This window comes from Oncorhynchus masou, chromosome 31 (genome assembly GCF_036934945.1).
Source record: "Oncorhynchus masou masou isolate Uvic2021 chromosome 31, UVic_Omas_1.1, whole genome shotgun sequence".
Lineage (NCBI taxonomy): Eukaryota > Metazoa > Chordata > Actinopteri > Salmoniformes > Salmonidae > Oncorhynchus > Oncorhynchus masou.
The window spans coordinates 27,680,449-27,703,704 of record NC_088242.1 but is presented as its reverse complement, the minus strand read 5'-3'; the positions used below and the strand labels follow the sequence as shown (position 1 = coordinate 27,703,704).

The 23,256-nt window shown below is 45.3% G+C and overlaps 1 protein-coding gene across 5 annotated transcripts in view; it reads right to left on the bottom strand.

Moving 5' to 3' along the window:
* Positions 1–1,592: 1,592 nt before the first annotated feature.
* Positions 1,593–23,256, bottom strand: part of spag9b (sperm associated antigen 9b) — a 48,464-nt gene continuing 26,800 nt past the window's right edge. For 2 of the 5 annotated variants that reach the window (XM_064950578.1, XM_064950579.1), the window contains 24 exons: positions 20,118–20,262; positions 17,218–17,701; positions 16,923–17,013; positions 16,531–16,667; positions 16,127–16,184; positions 15,749–15,901; positions 15,543–15,603; positions 13,766–13,896; positions 13,468–13,524; positions 11,472–11,651; positions 11,151–11,283; positions 10,943–11,038; positions 9,438–9,605; positions 9,106–9,277; positions 8,779–8,994; positions 6,130–6,298; positions 5,919–6,047; positions 5,688–5,836; positions 5,440–5,588; positions 5,119–5,290; positions 4,773–4,886; positions 4,407–4,580; positions 4,192–4,329; positions 1,593–4,057 (listed from right to left, as the gene is read on the bottom strand). In XM_064950578.1, the coding sequence (XP_064806650.1) occupies positions 3,945–4,057; positions 4,192–4,329; positions 4,407–4,580; positions 4,773–4,886; positions 5,119–5,290; positions 5,440–5,588; positions 5,688–5,836; positions 5,919–6,047; positions 6,130–6,298; positions 8,779–8,994; positions 9,106–9,277; positions 9,438–9,605; positions 10,943–11,038; positions 11,151–11,283; positions 11,472–11,651; positions 13,468–13,524; positions 13,766–13,896; positions 15,543–15,603; positions 15,749–15,901; positions 16,127–16,184; positions 16,531–16,667; positions 16,923–17,013; positions 17,218–17,701; positions 20,118–20,262 (3,589 nt within the window). In that variant the 3' untranslated portion in view covers positions 1,593–3,944. Of the gene's footprint in view, positions 4,058–4,191; positions 4,330–4,406; positions 4,581–4,772; positions 4,887–5,118; positions 5,291–5,439; positions 5,589–5,687; positions 5,837–5,918; positions 6,048–6,129; positions 6,299–8,778; positions 8,995–9,105; positions 9,278–9,437; positions 9,606–10,942; positions 11,039–11,150; positions 11,284–11,471; positions 11,654–13,466; positions 13,525–13,765; positions 13,897–15,542; positions 15,604–15,748; positions 15,902–16,126; positions 16,185–16,530; positions 16,668–16,922; positions 17,014–17,217; positions 17,702–18,405; positions 18,475–20,117; positions 20,263–23,256 lie in introns of all 5 variants that reach the window. The other 3 variants (XM_064950575.1, XM_064950576.1, XM_064950577.1) reach the window with 3 other exon arrangements.

The following is a 23,256-nucleotide window of genomic DNA, read 5'->3' as shown; positions in this document are numbered from 1 at the left end:
ACCCATCTGGCCCTGCAATGAAACATTTGGGCAGACAACACAGACACGCATGCATGCACTGCAGCCAATGCAGGATTGTTTCAGGCACCTGAGATATTACTCTTTACATAAAATAGAAAGAGTGATCCCCACAGTGTTATTGGTTGGACTGTAGACAGAGAGGCCTGGGCAGCGGGGGAAGGTGTGTGCTGAAACATTCTGGTCATTCAGCAGACACGCTTATCCAAAGCGACATTTTCATACTGGTCCCCCGTGGGAATCGAACCCAGAACCCTGGCATTGCAAGCGTCATGGGGCCAAGTCAACCTCCCCTAGAGACACCAGCTGGCTCATTACATAACCACTACACCCTGAGAGAGCAAGGAAGCAGGAGGTGTGTATGATCTGCTGATATGGGTGGTGTAAATGTGTGGGCCAGGGGGCAGCGCAGCAGGCCAGGCATGCGTGACCATTACTATCACCATCCATCCTCACACCCTAATATGCACCAACAGAAATGTTATGACATCCGTATTGTCTAGCAGGTAAGTGAAACAATTGTGGCTTTTGCGATAGAGGCACCTAATTTCACACATGGCTATAGTGCCATCGCAGATTTTGTACATTATTGGGATGGAATGGAACATTAAATCCATGAAAAGAACAGTTAAAAGCCAATTAGAGCAAAGGGAGAGGTGTTTCAATTGGCTTCAAGTAATACCCCCTTCCAGATGCCACCAGACTGTGAGGCAACACTGACACCTGGTGCTCAGGAAGAAAAGTGTGTTTTCTTCAGTGAAGGATGATCTCTATTCAGGAATTCAAATAGAGCCTGTCCGATTTTTACCTTTATTTAACTGGGCAAGTCAGTTAAGAACAAATTCTTATTTTCAACGACAATCTAGGAACAGTGGGTTAACTGCCTTGTTCAGGGGTAGAACAACAGATTTTTACCTTGTCAGCTCAGAGATTCGATCTTGCAACCGCTCTAACCACTAGGCTACCTACCACCCCTCTATAGCAGTAGGCTAGGCTACAGGTGTGATATGGTATGGTGCTATATGTAAAAAGTCAGTAATTAAACACCGCATTGAAATCAAGGTTTTTCATTGATTACAGGCGCTCTGTCTGGCCTTGCAAGGCTATCATCTATCCAGTTAATGTAGCCACACATACAGCAGAGATACTATTTCAGGGCAGCATGAGACAGAGTTGTGCTGTATGTTGGTTTCTGCCTATCCTAAAGCAATCGATACTGTGGCAGAGCATTAGAGAGAAGAGAGGACGAAATAAAGAGAACGAGAGAGGGTGCTTCCAGAGGTATTCCTTGACCTTCACCAGGCAGCGCTCCACAGCCATAAAATAAAACCAACCCTCTATCTCCCTGCAGAGTTAACCTCTGGTCAGTCATTCTCCAGGGTGCTGGCTACTGCTTAACATGGACCGCCATTGTGTTTGGTTTACACATATGTACAATGAATGTTTTCTTCTCTTTTAAGAGGTTGATTTTAAGTGCACCTCATGTATTGGAAAGAGCCATGTCTGGTAAAGTCAAGAGCACCTAGGAATGATTTCAATGTTGGAAAAAGCCAAATAACGAGAGGACACAAGAGTTTCCCCCCCACCAAAAAGTCAGTTTAATTGAATGCTAAAAGAATAAGGCTGAGACACTGTATCAGTACATAGGTGATGCATCACAGGAACAAAACAGTTTTGTTGGGCGGCGATGGGGTGGGGGGGGGGGACACACACACAAACACACGACTGTGACCTGTTCATTAACCTCCAGGTTCGAGTAGGAAGAAGCTGATCTTAGGCACTGATGTTTTACACCTTTCACCTGAACCGTAATGAAGGATTTTGTAAGGATAAGCTGTTCCTAGATCACTGCCCAGTGACAACTCCTACCCAGCACTCAACCTTCCCCTGTGAATGTAGTGCATAGCTCAGTAGTTTCTCTCTCTAATTCACCCACTCATGTATTGACCATTCCGATAGCAATCATTGTCAAAATAATATCTAATGTAAAAAACACAATTTCAAATGTTGCTACATAAGACCGAATCAAGTCGGTCGCTCACATATATGTTGATATTTCATATTGTACAAAGTTACATTCTGAACTACAAAGACTCTTTCATAGAAATAAATACTGAAATGGCTGAACTGCAATATGAGGGGATCTTCTGGAAAGAAACACACACTTTCAACCCTCAGGACAGACACCAGCTAAATCTGTTGATGCACAGACCAGAGACACATGAAACCGTACCCCCTTTCTAGTGCACTACTTTTCAACTAGTCTGGCCAAAATAGCATACTAGATGGGGAATCAATGTGTCATTTTAGATGCAACCAGAGTCTAAAAAGACTAAATGTACAAAAAGTTCATAAAAATAGTCTGAGTCTGAAAACGTCAGTATCATATCAACCTATGGGGGAGCCACCATGCCCTCTAGTGTACAAAAGGTAGAAGAAAGAAGTTGTTCCTAGACGCTGATCTAAGGTCAGTGTTGAGTTGTTCCCCTTAATGTTTCATGTTGGGATTTAGAGAAGATAAACTGATCCTAGATCTGTGCCTATGGGTAACATCTACTCTCAGCGTACAAAAGACTCCAGAAGCGGAGAAGCTGGCTATTATACACCAACATCTCTGCTCCCGGAGAGTGCTCGAAGTTCATTTGCAGAGATGACAGCTTAAAAATATATATCTCTATTCTATACACCATGATCATTTTAACAAAGACGGGCTGGCAAAATGTTATTGTATTTACAGAGAGACGGGGCTGAACATGCTGCTACAAGGCCACACATTTACTTTATTTGGTAACCGGCCATGTAACATTCTTTCACATAGGAATAAATAAATCTGTCACACTTAAAGTCCATAATGTAGTTTTCAACATATTTTTTCTCAACTCTCAAACATAAGGCAGCCGTTGATTTTCGTAAAGTGTCTGCAAGCTCTAGCTGGTGGGAGGGAGGGAAGGCGGGAGAGCAGCGGCCCAGAAACCAAAGACGGAAGCCCTGTTCCAACAGTTCCAACAGCAATGAAACACTGCCTTCCTTCCGTGAGGTAATAAATTATTAATCTATATGTAAATCCTGTCAATCATTACCCCTAGAAAGAAAAGGGGCATTTCCAAAGTATTGAATCAAAGCGAGTCTCTGCCCCAGCAGCTACGGACAGGATTGATCAGAGATCTATTAGGTTAGCCTAAACATAAGCCCAGTCATGGAGGACAACACTGATCCCAGGTCCAGAAAACTCTGACAATTGATTAAAAACGGTCTTTCATACAATCAAGAGCCATGTTTTCACAAAATAAAATCTATCACGCAAGAAGAGCACGCCTGTGTCATTCAGGACACAAAAGATAGGCTCACTTGCTGGATTGTCCTGTAATCCCTTCTTTCTTATTGGACGATGTGAGACATCATGGGGTTGATTTGGTTTTGCATTTCAAAACACATCATAACCAATAAACCATCATTATTCTCCTGTGAGCAGGTCTCTTATACACTATTGTCTCCTCTCTGTCTATCTGAAAGAAAGCAGAGGGGAGGCCAAAGACACACCCTGACCCTGCATTGATTCCACCAATTACCACACAGTATTTGGACAGAGGGGTTGGACCCTAAGCATCCAATAGAAAACCAGGTGCAAAATATGATCTAAGAAAATTAAATCACCATTTTTTTTGTTTTCACTAATAATCATTCTAGTAGTAATACCGGTAATAATAATAATAGTAATAATAGAAGCGCGACGGGCTTGTATCAGATTTAAAATACAATACAATAAGTAGAATAAAACATTTAATAAAAAAAAATAAAAAAAGATACAAAACCAAAATTAGAAAATAAATAAACAAAAATAAACATGCAAAAGAGTGAATCAATGGACAGCTTGTTCCTGCTTTAAATAGGTTCCTCATCGCCGTGGCATGGTCAGAGGTTACAGTTCAGTCCTGGCTGTCCATGACCTGCCAGACGATCAGGTGACTCCTCTCAGCTTTGGCCAGGAACGGCTGCAGCTTCAGAGTGGGCTCGTCCAGTGGCTCTTCAGTCTCATCACCTACACGCGCACGCACACACACAAAGACACACACACATTAAGCCACTTCATCTCATACAAATATCTATGTTTTCATGCCCTGCCATATACTGACTGTACTTCTCAGTGTGATGTGATGGTCCATGCCAACTCACCCATCCTGAAGTCGATGTATCCCTCTCCTCCACTCATCACCAGAACAGACTTGCCAAACTGCTTTTGAGGGTGCTCCTCTGCCCCGTTGTCACCCCCAGCCTCCGCTGCTCCGCCTGCACCTGAAGGGATCACATGACCTGGGGGAGGGGGGACCTTAATCAGTTAAAAGGCAGGACGAGGAGGAGAAGAAGAGAGGGAAGAGAAGTGAAGTTACCTGGGACAGCGGTGAAGAACTTGACTGCGTCTCGGTGACCATGGAAACAGAGCTGAGCGTGCGCCATGGAGCAGAAGGGTACGAAGGTTCCAGCCGTCACCTTGTCACTGTTCTCATCACCATACACACGGATCACTCCGCCAGGTTTACCTGGCCCTGCCATCACCTTATCGGCTAGAGGAAGAGATGAATCGTTAAATAGAGAGGGTGGCTAGATGGAAGGATGGAGAGATTTTTCATTAAATAGAGAATGGGAGGGGAAAGAGAAGGATGTAGAGAGAGATGTATCATTAAATAGAGATTGGGGAGAGAGTAGTGGGCAGAGAGGGGGATGGAGAGTGGGAGAGAGACATTACTTCCCCTTACTGTCAGTGAGAGGTATAGAGATGATGACTCCATTGCCAGTGCCGACCCAGAGACGGTTACAGGACACCGTGAGAGCTGTGATCCTGACAAAGGAGAAGCCCAGCTTCCCCGTACCTGAGGGAGACCAACATGACACATTAAGAAAAGAGGAATAATGAAGTATGGGTCTGTATTTCCTGTATGTCACTTGGGCTTGCTAATGCTGTAAACCCTTGTCCCATATCAGTCAAAACTAGCTAACAATGAGGACACAAACACCACAATCAAGTTGCTTTAGAAGCATAGAACGTAGAACACACAATACCTACATCAACTGCAACAGGTGTAAATGGCCTTGGTTCCTCACCCAGCATCTTGCTGACGTAGGGCTCTATGTCAACGTCCTGCAGGTGTTGGTGTGTGTGGGAATGGAACAGTCTCAGAGTAGAGTCCAGTCGGATGGACACCCAGATACCATCTCCTTCCCCCGCCAGCTGTCTCACCTGGCTCTCTTTACGGGGGTGGGCATCAAACGACTTCTACAGTGGAGGAGAGGGGGAGGGGAGGGATGGAAAAGGAGAGAAGGATTTCAACTATAATCTGTGGACTGAGTCTGTGAGTCCGTGTGTGTGTGTGGGGGGGGGGGGGTTCTTGTGCGTGCTTGCGTCCATGAACGGGTCAGACATACCTCTATCTTCATGGCTTTGGGCTGGACCACGTAGATCTTGTTCCTGTAGCCACACCAGACCTTGTCGTGAACCACGGTCATACAGCGGACAGAGTGGTGGGGTCTGCCCAGGTCTAGTAGGTGGTAGTTAGTCAGGTCCCACTGACCATCTGGAGAGAGGGAGAGTAAGAGCGGTGTGTAAGCACCAATGTAGGAATCCTTTAAATGGACACAGTCACACAAGAAACTAAAAAACATATCAGCCTTACCCACTCCTCTGTGGAAGATGGCCAGTGTTCCATCAGCCAGAGACACCAACACTCTCCCCTTCACATGGACGATGCCCAGGACAGAGTCCTTCAGCTTTATAGAGTGGAGACACTTCCTCCACTGGGCCACTGACGAGTGCACGTACACACTGGAAACACACACATTTGACTGATGAGATCAATATGAGAGTGATAAACTGATCTGATTGATTAAATCGATCGGCGTCTCACCATCCGTTCTGTGCCCCAAGCCACATGGTGGGTAAAACACTGCTCATCTTCTGGGCTTCTTCTCTCATCAGGTCCTGTTCCTCTGGGTTAGGGTTGGAGCTAACACCATCCTTTACCAGATCAGACTCCCTGAGAACAGAAACAGGATGTTAGTGTGTGTGTGTGTGTGTGGTGTGTATGTGTGGTGTGTGTGCATCCCTGTATCCCATACCTCTGTGTGTAGTTGGCTGGCGTCTCCCCGGGACTAGTGCTCTGTACTCCCAGAGGGTCAGTGAAGACATGTTCCGTGTAGACTCCCCTCTGACTTAAGTCATGCTCCGGGGCTGCAGGACCCGCACTGGCCTCTGTAGCTTCAGTAGCCTCCTCTGCAGCCTTGGCGTCTACACAGATGGGAGAGAAGGAGATACTGTAGGTGTAAGAGCAGAGTATTCAATAGATAATCACTTTTGACTTAGGGAAGGACAGGAGAAGTAAATATTATTGCTTTTATTTTGCCATAATCACTGATCTGGTCTATGAAAACAGCCTTTTTGTTACACATTTAACCAGAACCACGCAAAATGCACATTCACTAATAAATGGCTACCTTCTGGTAGCAGACGTTAACAATCTCTCAAGCACAGGCCCACCTGCTAGTGAGTAGCTAATCTTTATATTTAAAGTTTAGCTTTACATGGATCTATTTGCTTGCCAACATGTTAGAACAGTTGATCTGTTATGAATACACCCTCCTGTCCGTCTCCAACTGTTTGAACAACCCAGCCTGTTCACTGAGTTTAGGATGTTGAAATCAAGTGGCATACCTGGATAAGAAGATGCTTATTTCGCAGAATGAGAACGAGTTGCCAATTCCGTATTTAAATGCGTATTTTTATGCTCTTTGCACATTTATAAAACACAGGCTAGACAGCTAGCATACAGTGTGGATAATATGCAGCGAGCTGTACAGAAACTGAGCATTCCTTTTCCACAATCACTTTAATGGATACTCCCATCTTAGTATTGTCTGCTCTGTTCTACATTTTGGGAGTTGAGACATAAAAGGGCATAGTTACAAAGGTTACGTTCTCCTCTATTACAGTAAAATGTCTCAATGTTTTTCGGTGTCCATATGAGTTGACTGCTTGTTGTAGGAGGGAGATGAGCTTTCCTCGTTGTTGTGGTGAGTGGCATGGGGAGGGGCTTGGTGTCTGGAGCGAAGGATACGAGACAAAAAAGACAAACACACAACAACAAAAAAGATACGTGTGTGTGCGTGTGTACAGTTGAAGTCAGAAGTTTACATACACTGTAGCCAAATACATTTAAACTCAGTTTCACAATTCCTGACATTTAATCCTAGTTAACATTCCCTGTCTTAGGTCAGTTAGGATCAACACTTTATTTTAAGAATGTTAAATGTCAGAATAATAAGAGAGAAAGATTTATTTTATCACATTGCCAGTGGGTCAGAAGTTCACATACACTCAATTGGCATTTGGTAGCATTGCCTTTAAATTGTTTAACATGGGTCAAACGTTTCAGGTAGCCTTCCACAAGCTTCCCACTATAAGTTGGGTGAATTCTGGCCCATTCCTCCTGACAGAGCTGGTGTAACGGAGTCAGGTTTGTAGGCCTCCTTGCTCACATACACACTTTCAGTTCTGCCCACAAATTTTCTATGGGATTGAGGTCAGGGCTTTGTGGTGGCCACTCCAATACCTAGACTTTGTCCTTAAGCCATTATGCCACAACTTTGGAAGAATGCTTGGGGTCATTGTCCATTTGGAAGACCCATTTGCGTCCAAGCTTTAACTTCCTGACTGATGTCTTGAGATGTTGCTTCAATATAGCCACATCATTTTCCTACCGCCATCTATTTTGTGAAGTGCACCAGTCCCTCCTGCAGCAAAGCACCCCCACAACATGATGCTGCCACCCCCGTGCTTCACGGTTGGGATGGTGTTCTTCGGCTTGCAAGCATCCCCCTTTTTCCTCCAAACATAACAATGGTCATTAAGGCCAAACAGTTCTATTTTTGTTTCATCTGACAGGACAGTTTTCCAAAAAGTACGATCTTTGTCCCCATGTGCAGTTGCAAAACGTAGTCTGGCTTTTTAATGGCGGTTTTGGAGCAGTGGCTTCTTCCTTGCAGAACGGCCTTTCAGGTTATGTCGATATAGGACTCATTTTACTGTGGATATAGATACTTTTGTACCGGTTTCCTCCAGCATCTTCACAAGGTCCTTTGCTGTTGTTCTGGGATTGATGTGCACTTTTTGCACCAAAGTATGTTAATCTCTAGGAGACAGAACGGTATGACGGCTGCATGGTCCCATGGTGTTTATACTTGCATACTATTGTTTGTACAGATGAACATAGTACCTTCAGGCGTTTGGAAATTGCTCTCAAGGATGAACCAGACTTATGGAGGTCTACATTTTTTTTCTGAGGTCTTGCAAAGATGTCAAGCAAAGAGGGCCTGAGTTTGAAGGTAGGCCTTGAAATACATCCACAGGGACACCTCCAACTGACTCAAATGATGTCAATTAGCCTATCAGAATCTTCTAAAGCCATGACACAATTTTCTGGAATTTTCCAAGCTGTTTAACAGCACAACCAACTTAGTGTATGTAAACTTCTGACCCACTGGAATTGTGATACAGTGAATTATAAAAGGGAAATTACCTGTCTGTAAACAATTGTTGGAAAAATTACTTAGGACATCTACTTCGTGCATGACACAACTAACTTGCCAAAACTATAGTTTGTTAACAAGAAATTTGTGGAGTGGTTGAAAAACGAGTTTTAATGACTCCAACCTAAGTGTATGTAAACTTCCGACTTCAACTGTATGCCTGCGTGGGTGTACTAATCTTACCTGTGTCGGTGTCGGTGTCATTCTCTGCTCCTGCTGTCTGGGGGGTAGCCACTGCCCCCTCTGTAGAGCAGCCAACCACATTGATCCCTGCCAGCACTCCAGCTTCACCCATTGAGCAAATACTGGTTGTGCTGGCTTGCAGAGTCCTGCCCTCAGCACCCGACTCTGCGTCATGGGGCACCTCCTCCCCTGCCGGATAGTCTGTCTCCCTGGCACCTGACACACACATAAACATGTATAAACAAACATGGTATGATTGGCTACAATCAAAACAAAAACATTTAGCTTTGTCTTCAGTTTACGTCACACAAACGAACACACGCAGACCTGGCACACTGGCGATGCAGAGAACATGGGAGTTGCAGACAAAGAAATTCTCCAGGACGTTCCCAGGCTGGTTGGCATCGATGACGATGACCTTAGTGGTGGCCTGAGTACTGGTACAGATCCACACAAGAGAGGACAGCTCCTCCTGGTGAAGCAGCTCCTTCTCCTGCTCCTACACACACACACACACACACACCGGAAAAGACTGTATGAGTGTGTGTGTCTTTACTGTACGTACACATGTGTCTTATGAGCCTGTCTGTCTGTCTGTTGTATGAGTGCAAGCATGTGTGTGCTGTATGACCATGTGACTGTGTGTGATGTATATGTACCTTTAGGTCCTGGTCCAGTTTGTCCAGACTGCTCTGTGATCCCGTCTTCCTGAGAGGACTTTCAGGACCAGGGCTGGTCAGGTCACTGTAGAACACACTGGCACCTACTATAGACCCGCCGTCACGGGTCTTACCCCCCGACAGGTTCACACCTGCAGCACACCACAACTACAGGAGATAAATACACACAGTTAGCAATACGCAAAAATACAGTACAGTGCATTCAGAAAGTATTCAGACCCCATTGACTTTTTCCACATTTTGTTACGTTACAACCTTATTCTAAAATTGATTCAATGTTTTTTTTTTTTCCTCAATCTACACACAATACCCTATAATGACAAAGCAAAAACAGGTTTAGAAATTTTGGCTAATTTATAAAAAATTAAATAAATGAAATATCAAAATGTGCATAATGGCTGGGACACTCAAGGACATTGAGACTTGTCCCGAAGCCACTCCTGCATTGTCCTGGCTGTGTGCTTAGGGTTGTTGTCCTTTTGGAAGGTGAACATTTGCCCCAGTCTGACGTGCTGATCGCTCTGGAGCAGGTTTTCATCAAGGATCTCTCTGTACTTTGCTCCATTCATCTTTCCCTCGATCCTGACGAATTTCCCATGCATTGCCACTGAAAAACATCCCCACAGCATGATGCTGCCACCACCATGCTTCACTGTAGGGATGGTGCCAGGTTTCCTCCAGATGTGAGGCTTGCCATTCAGGCAAAAGAGTTAAAGCTTGGTTTCATCAGACCAGAGAATCTTGTTTCTCACGAGAGTCCTCTGAGAGTCTTTTAGGTGACTTTCGGCAAACTCCAAGTGGGCTGTGGTGCATTTTACTGAGGAGTGGCTGTCTGGCCACTCTACTATAAATGCCTGATTGGTGGAGTGATGCAGAATTGTTGTTCTTCTGGTAGGTCTCCCATCTCCACAGAGGAACTCTGGAGCTCTGTCAGAGTGACCATCGGGTTCTTGGTCACCTCCCTGACCAAGGCCCTTCTCCCGCCAATTGCTCAGTTTGGCCGGGCGGGCAGCTCTAGGAAGAGTCTTGGTGGTTCCACACTTCTTACATTTAAGAATGATGGAGGCCACTGTGTTCTTGGGGAATTTCAAAGCTGCAGAATTGTTTTGGTACCCTTCCCCAGATCTGTGCCTCGGCACAATCCTATCTAGGAGCTCTACGGACAATTCCTTCGACCTCATGGCTTGGTTTTTGCTCTGACATGCACTGTCAAATGTGGGACCTTGTATATACACAGGTGTGTGCCTTTCCAACTCATGTCCAATCAATTGAATTTACCACAGGTGGACTCATGAGGTTGGAGAAACATCTCAAGGATGATCAATGGAAACAGGATGCACCTGAGCTCAATTTTGAGTCTCATAGCAAAGGGTCTGAATATTTATGTAAATAAGGTATCTGTTTTAAATACGTCAAGGGGTCTGAATACTTTCTGAACGTACTGTATGGAGAGAAATACAAGGTAAGGAAAGGTAAACACACACCTTCATGGTAGCATCTTTCTCATCCAGTGGTCGGAGGTAGACAGGTACAGGTAGATTCTTCATCTTGTTCTCTAACGTCTGACCACCATTGGCCACCTGTAATATAACAGTGGTCAGCATACCTGGAGTCACTGAACCTAACTTAATATGCAGCCCTCGTCTAGTATAAAGTCTAGTATAAAGTAATGCACTAAGACACTTGTCCTACCTTGAATTTCTGGGGCAGGCTCCACCCGTAGGCCTGTACCCTGCCGTCGTCCTCCTTGTGAACGTGGGCTTTCACCTGTCTGTACTGGGCTCTCTTCTGCTCCCTGCGAGACACCATGTTGCCTGACTCAGACCTGAATTGGGGGAGAAAAAAAACATCTAATCTATTCTGGACATACTGTCCAGCGTAGATGGGTAAATGAATTGAAGAATGGATGGTGGCATGGAGGTGGGGCCAAATGATGATTGAATCCTTGATGTGTGAAAGACTGGTTGGATCATGAGTGAAATGGACAGATGGGTAGATGTCTCCAACACTCACTCCTCATTGAGGAAGTCGAAGGCCTTGCTCTTGTCGCTGGGTAGCTGTTGCAGAGCTGCGCTCCTCTTCGTCACAGAGGGCTGGACCTGGGAGGAGGGGGCGTTGTACTTCACATTCACTGGCGCAGCCTCCGCAGGCTTCTTAGCCGCTCCTCCACTCGAACTGAACAACCGACTGAAACTGGAGGACGGAGGGAGGGATGGAGGGAGAAGGAAGGAGGTGGAAAGAAAGAACACACATACACATATAGAGGGGCAGACAAAGCAGCAGCAGCAGGGTTTAAGGGATAAATAATCAAATTAAGGTTTAATTACGCCCCCCAAAATCACACCTTCAGTACCCATCTCAGTACCCAAATCACAGGAAAAATCAGAACCATACAGAGCTTGGCATACTTTAAAAAAAGGTCAGAACAATGTTTGTTGTTCCAGTGCCATGATGCAAAGAAACCTTTCTCAATCAGATTGGTTAGGTCAGACTACACCGACCAAAAGCAGCGAGCGAGTCTCCACTCTGTGATTTGACAGGGGATGGGAGAGCAGGGAATGCATTGGTTAGTACTATAACACGAACCAGGCAGTTAGCAATTCAACACCAAACACAACACAGTTACAAACTATTGCTGCTTATTCCAGCTCTAGAGACGATGCTTGTTTAGTAACAGAGTGAGATGAAAAGACTAGGTCCATAAATAATCAGGATTTTTTCAGTTGAAGATCAAATAGCTACAGATCATCAGGTCAAAATGTATAGATGACTGTATGACCCTCTCCATGTAGCAGAAAGTAGCCTCAAGACTAAACTCAGTGTATCAGTTTAGAAAAATGTCCAACCACATATGCCTTTCTGATTACAGTATCTGACTCTAGAATACAACTATCCATTCCACTAGTTATACCCTCTTTCTCCACGCCCATCACCCATCCCAACCACTCCCAACACACCTCCTGCATACAGATAGGACAACAACAACATCAGACAGGATACAACAGAGAGAGGGACCAAAGGAGCAGAGGGCAACAGGAGAGACAAGGGATTTCTTCATAAATAAACATGCATTCAATACACGCAACCCCTCTCCAACAGCTTAATGCTATATCCCCTGCCCCAAATAAAAATTCATCATTAGTCAGATGCATTACACACCATAATCATTCCTGCTGAAACCCAACAGGGGAGCCTAGATCAGGAAATGGCAATTTACAAGACATTTCATAAAATATATGTAATATGTGTACTACGCTGAAGCACACTGATACGCGTGCACGCTCACACACAAACACACTTCTGTCTTCCATTTGTAGGTGAATCGTTTTTGAAAGTCATTCCCTGATCAGGCAGACACTCCCTGGTTTGTTGATTTGTTTGTTAAGAACCAAAATCAAAAATGACCCATTAGCCTGTCAAAGGTTTACCTACACACTAGAGATCAAAACATGGAAAGAAAGAAGAAAAAAGGGGAAATCAGATTAAATGATCATCAACAATCTTACAGTGGTTTTAGCTATAAGTGTGGTATGACAGCTCCTAGATGTGGAGTGTAAAGAGAAAAGGAGAGCACGCAAAAAAGGAGAGATGTGTGGTAAAGGCGAAGGATTGGAGTGAAGAAAAGGAGAGACGGTAGGAAAGGAGAGACGGTAGGAAAGGAGAGACGGTAGGAAAGGAGAGACGGTAGGAAAGGAGAGACGGTAGGAAAGGGAAAGACGGTAGGAAAGGGAAAGACTGTAGGAAAGGGAGAGACGGTAAGGAAGGGAGAGACGGTAAGGAAGGGAGAGACGGTAAGGAAGGGAGAGACGGTAAGGAAGGGAGAGACGGTAAGGAAGGGAGAGACGGTAAGGAAGGGAGAGACGGTAAGGAAGGGAGAGACGGTAAGGAAGGGAGAGACGGTAAGGAAGGGAGAGACGGTAAGGAAGGGAGAGACGGTAAGGAAGGGAGAGACGGTAGGAAGGGAGAGACGGTAGGAAGGGAGAGACGGTAGGAAGGGAGAGACGCTTACAACTGCCAGATGCTGGATTTCTTCTTGTCTGCGGTGGCTGGATTCTCTCTCGATGCTCTGAGGGAAAGATTACAACACATTTAATGACTTATCACTATTCAGCTGAGACAAAAACAATCTTGTTACTCAACTAGCTAGAATCGCCCAGGAGAGAAAACACAAAAACACAAACTAGAAGGGATGCATGTTTATCAGTAAGCACATTGTGTGGTTGGAATACAAAAACTATTCAATATGCATAATTTTCTTTTGGACTAGCTCAGCTTGTCACATGATTCCTCTCCCTCCTCCTCCCTACCGTATCATCTCTGTCCATCGTACAGCTTCCTGTAGCTCCATCAGTCTCTCCTTGTACTGGTTCCTCTCCATCAGGACTCTGGCCATTTCTACCCTGGTGAACCTCTTCCTCTGGGCAGTGGGAACATCCGCCTGCAAGAAGTGGTATCAGCAACCTCAGACACACACACACACCTCAGCAAACACACACCTACATACAGTTGAAGTCGGAAGTTTACATACACCTTAGCCAAATACATTTAAACTCAGTTTCACAATTCCTGACATTTAATCCTAGTAGAAATAACCCGCTTTCGGTCAGTTAGGATCACCACTTTATTTTAAGAATCGGAAATGTCAGAATAATAGTAGAGAAAATGAATTATTTCAGCTTTATTTCTTTCATCACATTCCCAGTGGGTCAGAAGTTTGCATACACTCAATAAGTATTTGCTAGCATTGCCTTTAAAATTGTTTAACTTGGGTCAAACATTTTGGGAAGCCTTCCACAAGCTTCCCACAATAAGTTGTGGGAATTGTGGCCCATTCCTCCTGACAGAGCTGGTGTAACTGAGTCAGGTTTGTAGGCCTCCTTGCTCACACACACACTTTTTCAGTTCTGCCAACACATTTTCTATGGGATTGAGGTAGGGGTTTGTGATGGCCACTCCAATACCTTGACTTTGTTGTCCTTAAGCCATTATACCACAACTTTGGAAGTATGCTTGGGGTCATTGTCCATTTTGAAGACCCATTTGCGTCCAAGCTTTAACTTTGACTGATGTCTTGAGATGTTGCTTCAATATATCCACATCATTTTCCTACCTCATGATGCCATCTATTTTGTGAAGTGCACCAGTCCCTCCTGCAGCAAAGCACCCCCACAACATGATGCTTCCACCCCCGTGCTTCACGGTTGGGATGGTGTTCTTCAGCTTGCAAGCCTCACCCTTTTTCCTCCAAACACAACGATGGTCATTATGGCCAAACAGTTCTATTTTTGTTTCATCAGACCAGAGGACATTTCTCCAAAAAGTACGATCTTTGTCCCCATGTGCAGTTGCAAACTGTAGTCTGGCTTTTTATGGTGGTTTTGGAGCAGTGGCTTCTTCCTTGCTGAGTGGCCTTTCAGGTTATGTCAATATAGGACTCATTTTTACTGTGGATATAGATACTTTTGTACCGGTTTCCTCCAGCATCTTCACAAGGTCCTTTGCTGTTGTTCTGGATTGATTTGCACTTTTCGCACCAAAGTACGTTCATCTCTAGGAGACAGAATGCGTCTCCTTCCTGAGCGGTATGACGGCTGCACGGTCCCATGGTGTTTATAATTGCGTACTATTGTTTGTACAGATGAATGTGGTACCTTCAGGCGTTTGGAAATTGCTCCCAAGGATGAACCAGACTTGTGGAGGTCTACAAAAACATTTTGAGGTCTTGGCTGATTTCATTTTATTTTCCCATGATGTCAAGCAAAGAGGCACTGAGTTTGAAAGGTAAGCCAAGACGTCATTTTCTGGAATTTTCCAAGCTGTTTAAAGGCACAGTCAAATTAGTGTATGTAAACTTCTGACCCACTGGAATTGTGATACAATGAATTATAAGTGAAATAATCTGTCTGTAAAAAATTGTTGGGAATGCACAAAGTAGATGTCTTAACTGACTTGCCAAAACTATAGTTTTAACAAGAAATTTATGGAGTGGTTGAAAAATGAGTTTATTGCTTCAACCTAAGTGTATGTAAACTTCCGACTTCAACTGTATATCTCAGCAAACACATACACACGCACAGAACTCACATCTTCCTCATTGTTCTCACTCTTCGTCTTTGTTTTGGCCTCCTCCGCCTCAGCCCGAACCCTACGAGAGAAACACACACACACACACACACACACACACACACACACTAGAGATGAACACACACTGGAGATGCCTGGGGACCCTATATTCACCTAAACAGGGAAAGAAAACAGACAGAGAAAGGTAGGGTAGAGTGGAGACTGACTTCTTGAGTTCCTCCTCCAGTTCCTTGCTCTTCTCCTCCAGTCTGGTCTTGGCCTGAGTCACAGCCTCCAGCTCTCCCTGCAGCACCTCCTTCTCACATGACAGCTCATCCACACGCGCCATCAGGTCATTCTTCACCAGGTTCAATGCATTTCTGACAAGACGGAGAACAAAGATTGGACGGCATGATCATTCGGCCCTACACATACTTCCTCTGGGATCTGGGTGAACTCTCTCTAATGGAAGCTAAATCCCTCTGTGAACAACAGGTGGCAGTAGTGTGCTGTCTACTGCACAACATGGAACATTGTTGCGCTTGATAAATTCATGTTTCGTTGATTTCGGGAGCATGGACGCCGGTGATTTGAAAACAACTTACTTGGTCTCCAGCAGCTGAGTGTTCTCGTGGATGAGATGCTCCACTTCACGGCCCATACCTTAGGAGGAGAAAGGAGGGATGAAAAGGGAAAGAAGAAATGGAAATTCCTCCTGTCTAAAATGGAATGATATAAACCGCATGATACATACACTCCTTCAGTCTTACCCAGGAAGTTAAGGTCTGAGACCCATGCTGGCAATGTGAGGTGGGAAACAAAAACAGATCATCTTGAGGATCACCTAACAGCACATGACTCTACGGGGACTCCAACAGGTCTTTTACGCAGCCTAAAGAACACAACCTACAACCTCACCAAGAGGGAGATCCCACTGTATATTTTAGACATAATTTGGGAGTTTGGGAGCTAAAAGGGGAGAACTAGAGGGAGGGTGGGAATGTCTTACCCAGCAGGTCAGCCCCCTCGTCCATGTCTGCTATATCTATTTCCATGTCGGGTCCTGCAGAGGACAGCTCCGCAAACAGAGACTCAGTATTCCTGTCGAACGCCATGTTTTCTATTCCTACTCCTTTCGTAGGAGTACTGGAGAGGGATGTGAGGAGGGAGAAAGGGATGGGGGGAGATGGATGGAGGGAGGGAGACAGGTCATCTGAGTGAACACAGCTACAATACATTCCATCATAAAATACAATTTGTATAGATTTGTTTTATATATCCGGCTCAAAAGGACCAAGCTTGAAGGGATTTTCTGTACAGTTTGACACATAAATGGAGATTGAGTGTTCAGGATAGAGATGCAGAGATCGAGATAGAAATGCTGCTTCCAGTTGACCCTACCTGGCGTCTCTGTAGCCACTAAGGTCCATGTCCAGTTCAGGAGTGGACTCTATGATGGCCTGCACCTCCAACGACTCACTGTTATCATCTGCTGCGTGTGGAGAGGAAAGAGAACAACATGTTAGATTACTGTTCTTGTGGGACATACAGCACATTTGACATGGTGAATACATTAGTGAGGCCAATGTGATGCCAAACACATTTTTGGTAGGTTTTACAATACAACAAATCCAAGTCCCCAACATAGCCAATCCCCATGTTATCACAGTTTATGCCCTGGAGCTGCAGTACTGACCTGTGCGAGGTCCTGACCCTCCTCTCAGTTCTAAGTTCTGTCTTTCTGGACCCTCCTGACCCTCTGGTACTGTGGTGTTCTTACTGCTGATGTTCTCTGGCTTTCTGTTGCTCCTGTCCAGGTTCCTGTTCAGACCCTTGCCCACTTTCTCAAACTCTTCCTGGAGTGGCGTGCTCACCGATGCCATGGCAACATCAGACTCAGAAGTAGACATGGGACTGGCCGAAATAGACCCGCCCCCTTGAGAAGACAGTGGAATGACCAAATTAGAGCCACCGTTTTGCGTGGACAATGGGGTAAGCGACTTTGAGTCCCCTCCTTGAGATGACATGGGGGTGCCTAATTTAGAGCCACCTTGTTGTGAGGACATTTTGGAACCTCCTTGAGCAGGAGCCCCAAATGAGGTCCCCGACTTGGAGCCCCCTTTAGGAGACATGGGCATGTTGGACTTGGAGCCTCCACGGTTCGCATTAGACATCTCATCCTACAGAAGAGAAAGAAGAGGAAGAGGAATATAAATGAGATCCTGACAGATGGTCAAGGACACAAGGGCCATATTTCCTACAGTCTTCGCTTCTTTCCCTCAAAAATAAATAAGGATGTTTGAAAAAAGGTTAGCCAATCCAACACAACCATTAATACCCAGTCAAAATCATCCCTGAATAATCAAACATTCACAAGGCAATGGTATAAAGTGCACAAAACAAAAACAAAGTCCCCCCCCAAACGCAGTAAATGAAACATCTTCCACTGAAACAAAAGGCAAAGTGAAAACCACCTCAATTCACAACAAAGTTGTTAGAACACAACAAATCAATTTTAGTCAATTCTACAGCTAAGGCTAGTTGATTAGGTTGAAGTCGAGAGAACGCTCTATGCATTAGTAATCCTAGCAAGCCGACTAACCCTGAAAGTCAGGGTTGCATCTGAAATGGAACCCTACTCCCTATATAGTGCACTACTTTAGGTCAGAGCCCCACATGGCCGAAAGTAATGCACTTACATAGGGAATAGGGATCATTTAAGATTCAGCCCCACAGTCACTCCATTGACGTCCAGGTGAGTAAGCAGCGTGGGTGGCATACAGCTGGCAGTGAACTGTGTTTTAATGGCGGCACAAAGGCTCGAGGAAGCTTTTATGGAGACTAAATGGTCAACAACACAACAACTACAGGCGGTAGTTTGGACCTGGTTCTGTTCAGCCTGCTGATTGGCCGAAAGCCTCTGTCCTCTGCTCTGGGAGTCTGGTGCCCCCAACTGGTTTAGAGAAAAATTACAGTGAAGGCCCGTTTTAGAGCAGTGATCACAACTGGAAAGGGGGAGGGGGGGAGCAGTAGATTTATGTTGAAAAAGATTATTGCAAATCATGAATTAAGTATAAAGACAGTGGATCAAGTGAAAGGGCTGGTGGAGTCCGACGTGTTGGACTGAAGGTGACAAACAGGTTAGATGTTCTGATGAGCAGCCACTTCCAGAGGTTGTCTACCCAGGCTTTCTACTGCAGTCAACCATTCAACTGATTGCATTACATACTTTATATGGCTTTTAAGAATAGCCTCAGAAAAGACCATTGACAAAACACTGGCTGACATCCACTTCACCAGAGTTTCTCATGTTCTGTCCTTCACTCTACCCACCTCTCTTTTCCCTTCTACTTTTTCCTCTACCCTTGGGTGGACTCCCCCCGCTTTCCCCTCGCTGGCGTCATCCTCTCTGCCGTTGCCATAGTATCACCTGTCAGCCTATCAGAGCCTAGCTTCTCTTCTGTCCATCAGACTGATAAAGCTGATGCTTTTCCATGACAAAAAACTCTAAGCTCTGCTGACACAGTGTGTGTCTGTATACAAACCTGAGATAGAGGGAGATATAATTGGCGGGGGTGAGAGAGAAAGAGAGAGAAAGTGGGAGGGGGGACTGTAACCGAAAACTATAAATCTTTGGGAAATGTCGAGTCAGAGGCTGTAACAAAGGGGCCCCTGTGAGTCTGAACTGTGGCAGTGTGTGTGGCAGTGTGTGTGGCAGTGTGTGTGCTTAAAAGTCAGCTTAAGAGATCCACCGTGTAAGTGAGAAAGGGATTGTTTAGTGGGATAAGGGACAGAGAAAGAAAAGAGGTTTGATAGAGAGGAGGATTAAGTAAAAATATTATTTAGTAGCAGCCAGGGCTGAGCTGAAACATCGGCAGTTGAGTTTCTTCTACTGGTCTCGTATCTTATGCCAAATGTTGTCTTGTAACTTCTGACATGAACCCCCCTCTTCCTGGTATCTGAATCATTTCTATCTGGCCACGACAAGTAAAATATCACAACAAAATGAATACTTAATCAGCCGATCACTTATTAATATTCATGACGGAACCTCGCTCGCGGCAACCATGGTGAGGTTCTCGTGTGGCCCCAGCAGAAAGCGTCCCTTTGGTCTGCTCAGACACTCTGTCCTGTTCCTCTGTTCTCTCCTCAGTTCCCCTCCTCCCGGCCCCGAATGGTACCACTTCCATGGGCCCTCAGACTTACACACAGCCCCCCTACCCTACCTCGATGCCTTCTTAGGCATTCCGGCCACACTGATCCAAGTTTACCTCTCAATCGTGCTTTGGTACACACTGTATCAAACTTCCTTTTCAACAAGCCTTCCCGTCCTCTGGCAGAGTGAACGGTTGAAAGTGTCTGTTTCCACACAAACTATCTAGTTTGGGCCAAATTACACATCTTATGTCACCCTTCAGATTCCTGGGAAAAGCTAAGAGGAGGCATGGAGGGGGGTGGGCTCCAGATTCAAACCACCGAGTTCACTTTGTACTCACACAGTGAATTCCTGAAAAGTATGTCCAAAACAGACAGCGAATGTTAGAATAACTTCTGCATCAGTTTAAAGTGACTGGCAGGTGAGGAGTATATTGATACCTTGAGGCTGGTGTTGGAGCGAGGGTGGCTCAGGTCCTTACATCTCCAGGCTTCAGACGGTGTTTCAACAGCTTCCCTCTGCGAGTCACTGGTCAAATCATATCCTGGTAATGGGAATAACCCCATTGAGATGGGACGCTCCTTCCTGGATTCAGAGAGATAAGAGGAGGGTGAGGTGAAATCCACAGAGAAATGTGTGACAGTGTTGGATAGTGTAAGACTGTGAGGTGTGCCCTGTAATAAAGGATTTCATAATGGAGTCACTGAGCTGATTTATAAGCCTTACAGAGGCTGGTCAGTGTGTTGTGATTAAAAACGCAAGTCAATACTCCTGCTGCAAGCATGAAAGCTAGCGAACATCATGAAGAAAAACAAGACATTAATCATTTGAGACTTTGCAAGGAGGCACTACAGCGGTTTCTATTGGGTGCTTTAGTACGAGGGGTGACATCACTGATTCATCGGTCTCTCAGTAACCTCTGCGTCTCTATAACAGGCCAGTGACTGAAGAGCTGTTAGATTCCCACAGTGGTGGTTCGTCTTTTCCACATTGCGCCCTTTCTCTAGCTCCCCTCCAATGACAAAACTAATCCTTCATGCACAGCGTACACACTCACCTGCTAGCTTCCACACTTCCATGCTCTCTCTCAGCACCCACAGTTCTCTGATGACCCAATACATCACACACTTTCAAGGATTTTCATTGTCACATGTTCCATAGACCCTATAGATCTCTGAAGTGAACAAATATTCCCTTGCTTTAAGCATCAAACATTATCAGCCTCTGAACATCAATGGAAGTGGAGCACAATATCAACCCACCCACATCAATGAGGAGCTATCAAAAAGGTACAGTAGGCAGAAACAAAGGCTTCCATGTTGAAAAGAGCAGGCTGTATGGAATGGTAGCAGTCCATAGACAATACACACCACTACAGGCTGATTCCTAAAGAGAGAGAATCAGAGAGCGTTTCCCATGCCCATAAAGCCCCTTAAATTGAATTGAGAGAAAGAGAGACTAACATTTTTGTTTATTTCACTTTTGTTTATCATCTACTTCACTTGCTTTGGCAATGTTAACATATGTGCCCCATGCCAATAAAGCCACTTGAATTGAAATTGAGGGACAGACAGAGAGCGCGGGACAGAGAGCGCGGGAGCGCGCGGGACAGAGAGCGTGCGGGACAGAGAGCGAGGGTACGGCACAGAGTGCGGAACACGGCACGGCACAAGGCGCGGGACAGAGCAAGGCACAGGGCGCGGGACAGAGAGCGCGCGAGTGTGGGACCGCGAGACAGAGACAGAGCGAGAGCGAGAGCGCGGCAGAGAGCGCGGGACAGCGAGCGAGAGCGCGGGACAGACCGAGGGAGCGACAGAGACCAAGCGAGCGACAGACAGAGCGAGCGCGACAGAGCGAGCGAGAGCGACAGAGCGAGCGAGAGCGACAGAGCGAGCGAGAGCAACAGAGCGAGCGAGAGCAACAGAGCGAGCGAGAGCAACAGAGCGAGCGAGAGCAACAGAGCGAGCGAGAGCAACAGAGCGAGCGAGAGCAACAGAGCGAGCGAGAGCAACAGTGCGAGCGAGAGCAACAGTGCGAGCGAGAGCAACAGTGCGAGCGAGAGCAACAGTGCGAGCGAGAGCAACAGTGCGAGCGAGAGCAACAGTGCGAGCGAGAGCAACAGTGCGAGCGAGAGCAACAGAGCGAGAGAGAGAGAGCACAGACTGCAAAAGAGGGACAGAGAGAGAGAGTGACAGGGAGAGGCCTCAGAGGTCAAACTTTGGGCACCATCAATGCCTGCCATTTTGACATAAATTGGATGGTAACAACATTTTTCAACTCACAGAAATATCCAAAATAACCAGAAATAGAAAAACTCTGAAATAACTCAGAAATAACTCTGGTATAGGACATGTTTTCCCCTCAATAGGAACAACTGCATAAATACAGTGCCTTGCGAAAGTATTCCGCCCCCTTGAACTTTGCGACCTTTTGCCACATTTCAGGCTTCAAACATAAAGATATAAAACTGTATTTTTTTGTGAAGAATCAACAACAAGTGGGACACAATCATGAAGTGGAACGACATTTATTGGATATTTCAAACTTTTTTAACAAATCAAAAACTGAAAAATTGGGCGTGCAAAATTATTCATCCCCCTTAAGTTAATACTTTGTAGCGCCACCTTTTGCTGCGATTACAGCTGTAAGTCGCTTGGGGTATGTCTATCAGTTTTGCACATCGAGAGACTGAAATTTTTTCCCATTCCTCCTTGCAAAACAGCTCGAGCTCAGTGAGGTTGGATGGAGAGCATTTGTGAACAGCAGTTTTCAGTTCTTTCCACAGATTCTCGATTGGATTCAGGTCTGGACTTTGACTTGGCCATTCTAACACCTGGATATGTTTATTTTTGAACCATTCCATTGTAGATTTTGCTTTATGTTTTGGATCATTGTCTTGTTGGAAGACAAATCTCCATCCCAGTCTTGGTCTTTTGCAGACTCCATCAGGTTCTTCCAGAATGGTCCTGTATTTGGCTCCATCCATCTTCCCATCAATTTTAACCATCTTCCCTGTCCCTGCTGAAGAAAAACAGGCCCAGACCATGATGCTGCCACCACCATGTTTGACAGTGGGTATGGTGTGTTCAGGGTGATGAGCTGTGTTGCTTTTACGCCAAACATAACGTTTTGCATTGTTGCCAAAAAGTTCAATTTTGGTTTCATCTGACCAGAGCACCTTCTTCCACATGTTTGGTGTGTCTCCCAGGTGGCTTGTGGCAAACTTTAAACAGCACTTTTTATGGATATCTTTAAGAAATGGCTTTCTTCTTGCCACTCTTCCATAAAGGCCAGATTTGTGCAATATACGACTGATTGTTGTCCTATGGACAGAGTCTCCCACCTCAGCTGTAGATCTCTGCAGTTCATCCAGAGTGATCATGGGCCTCTTGGCTGCATCTCTGATCAGTCTTCTCCTTGTATGAGCTGAAAGTTTAAAGGGACGGCCAGGTCTTGGTAGATTTGCAGTGGTCTGATACTCCTTCCATTTCAATATTATCGCTTGCACAGTGCTACTTGGGATGTTTAAAGCTTGGGAAATTTTTTTGTATCCAAATCCGGCTTTAAACTTCTTCACAA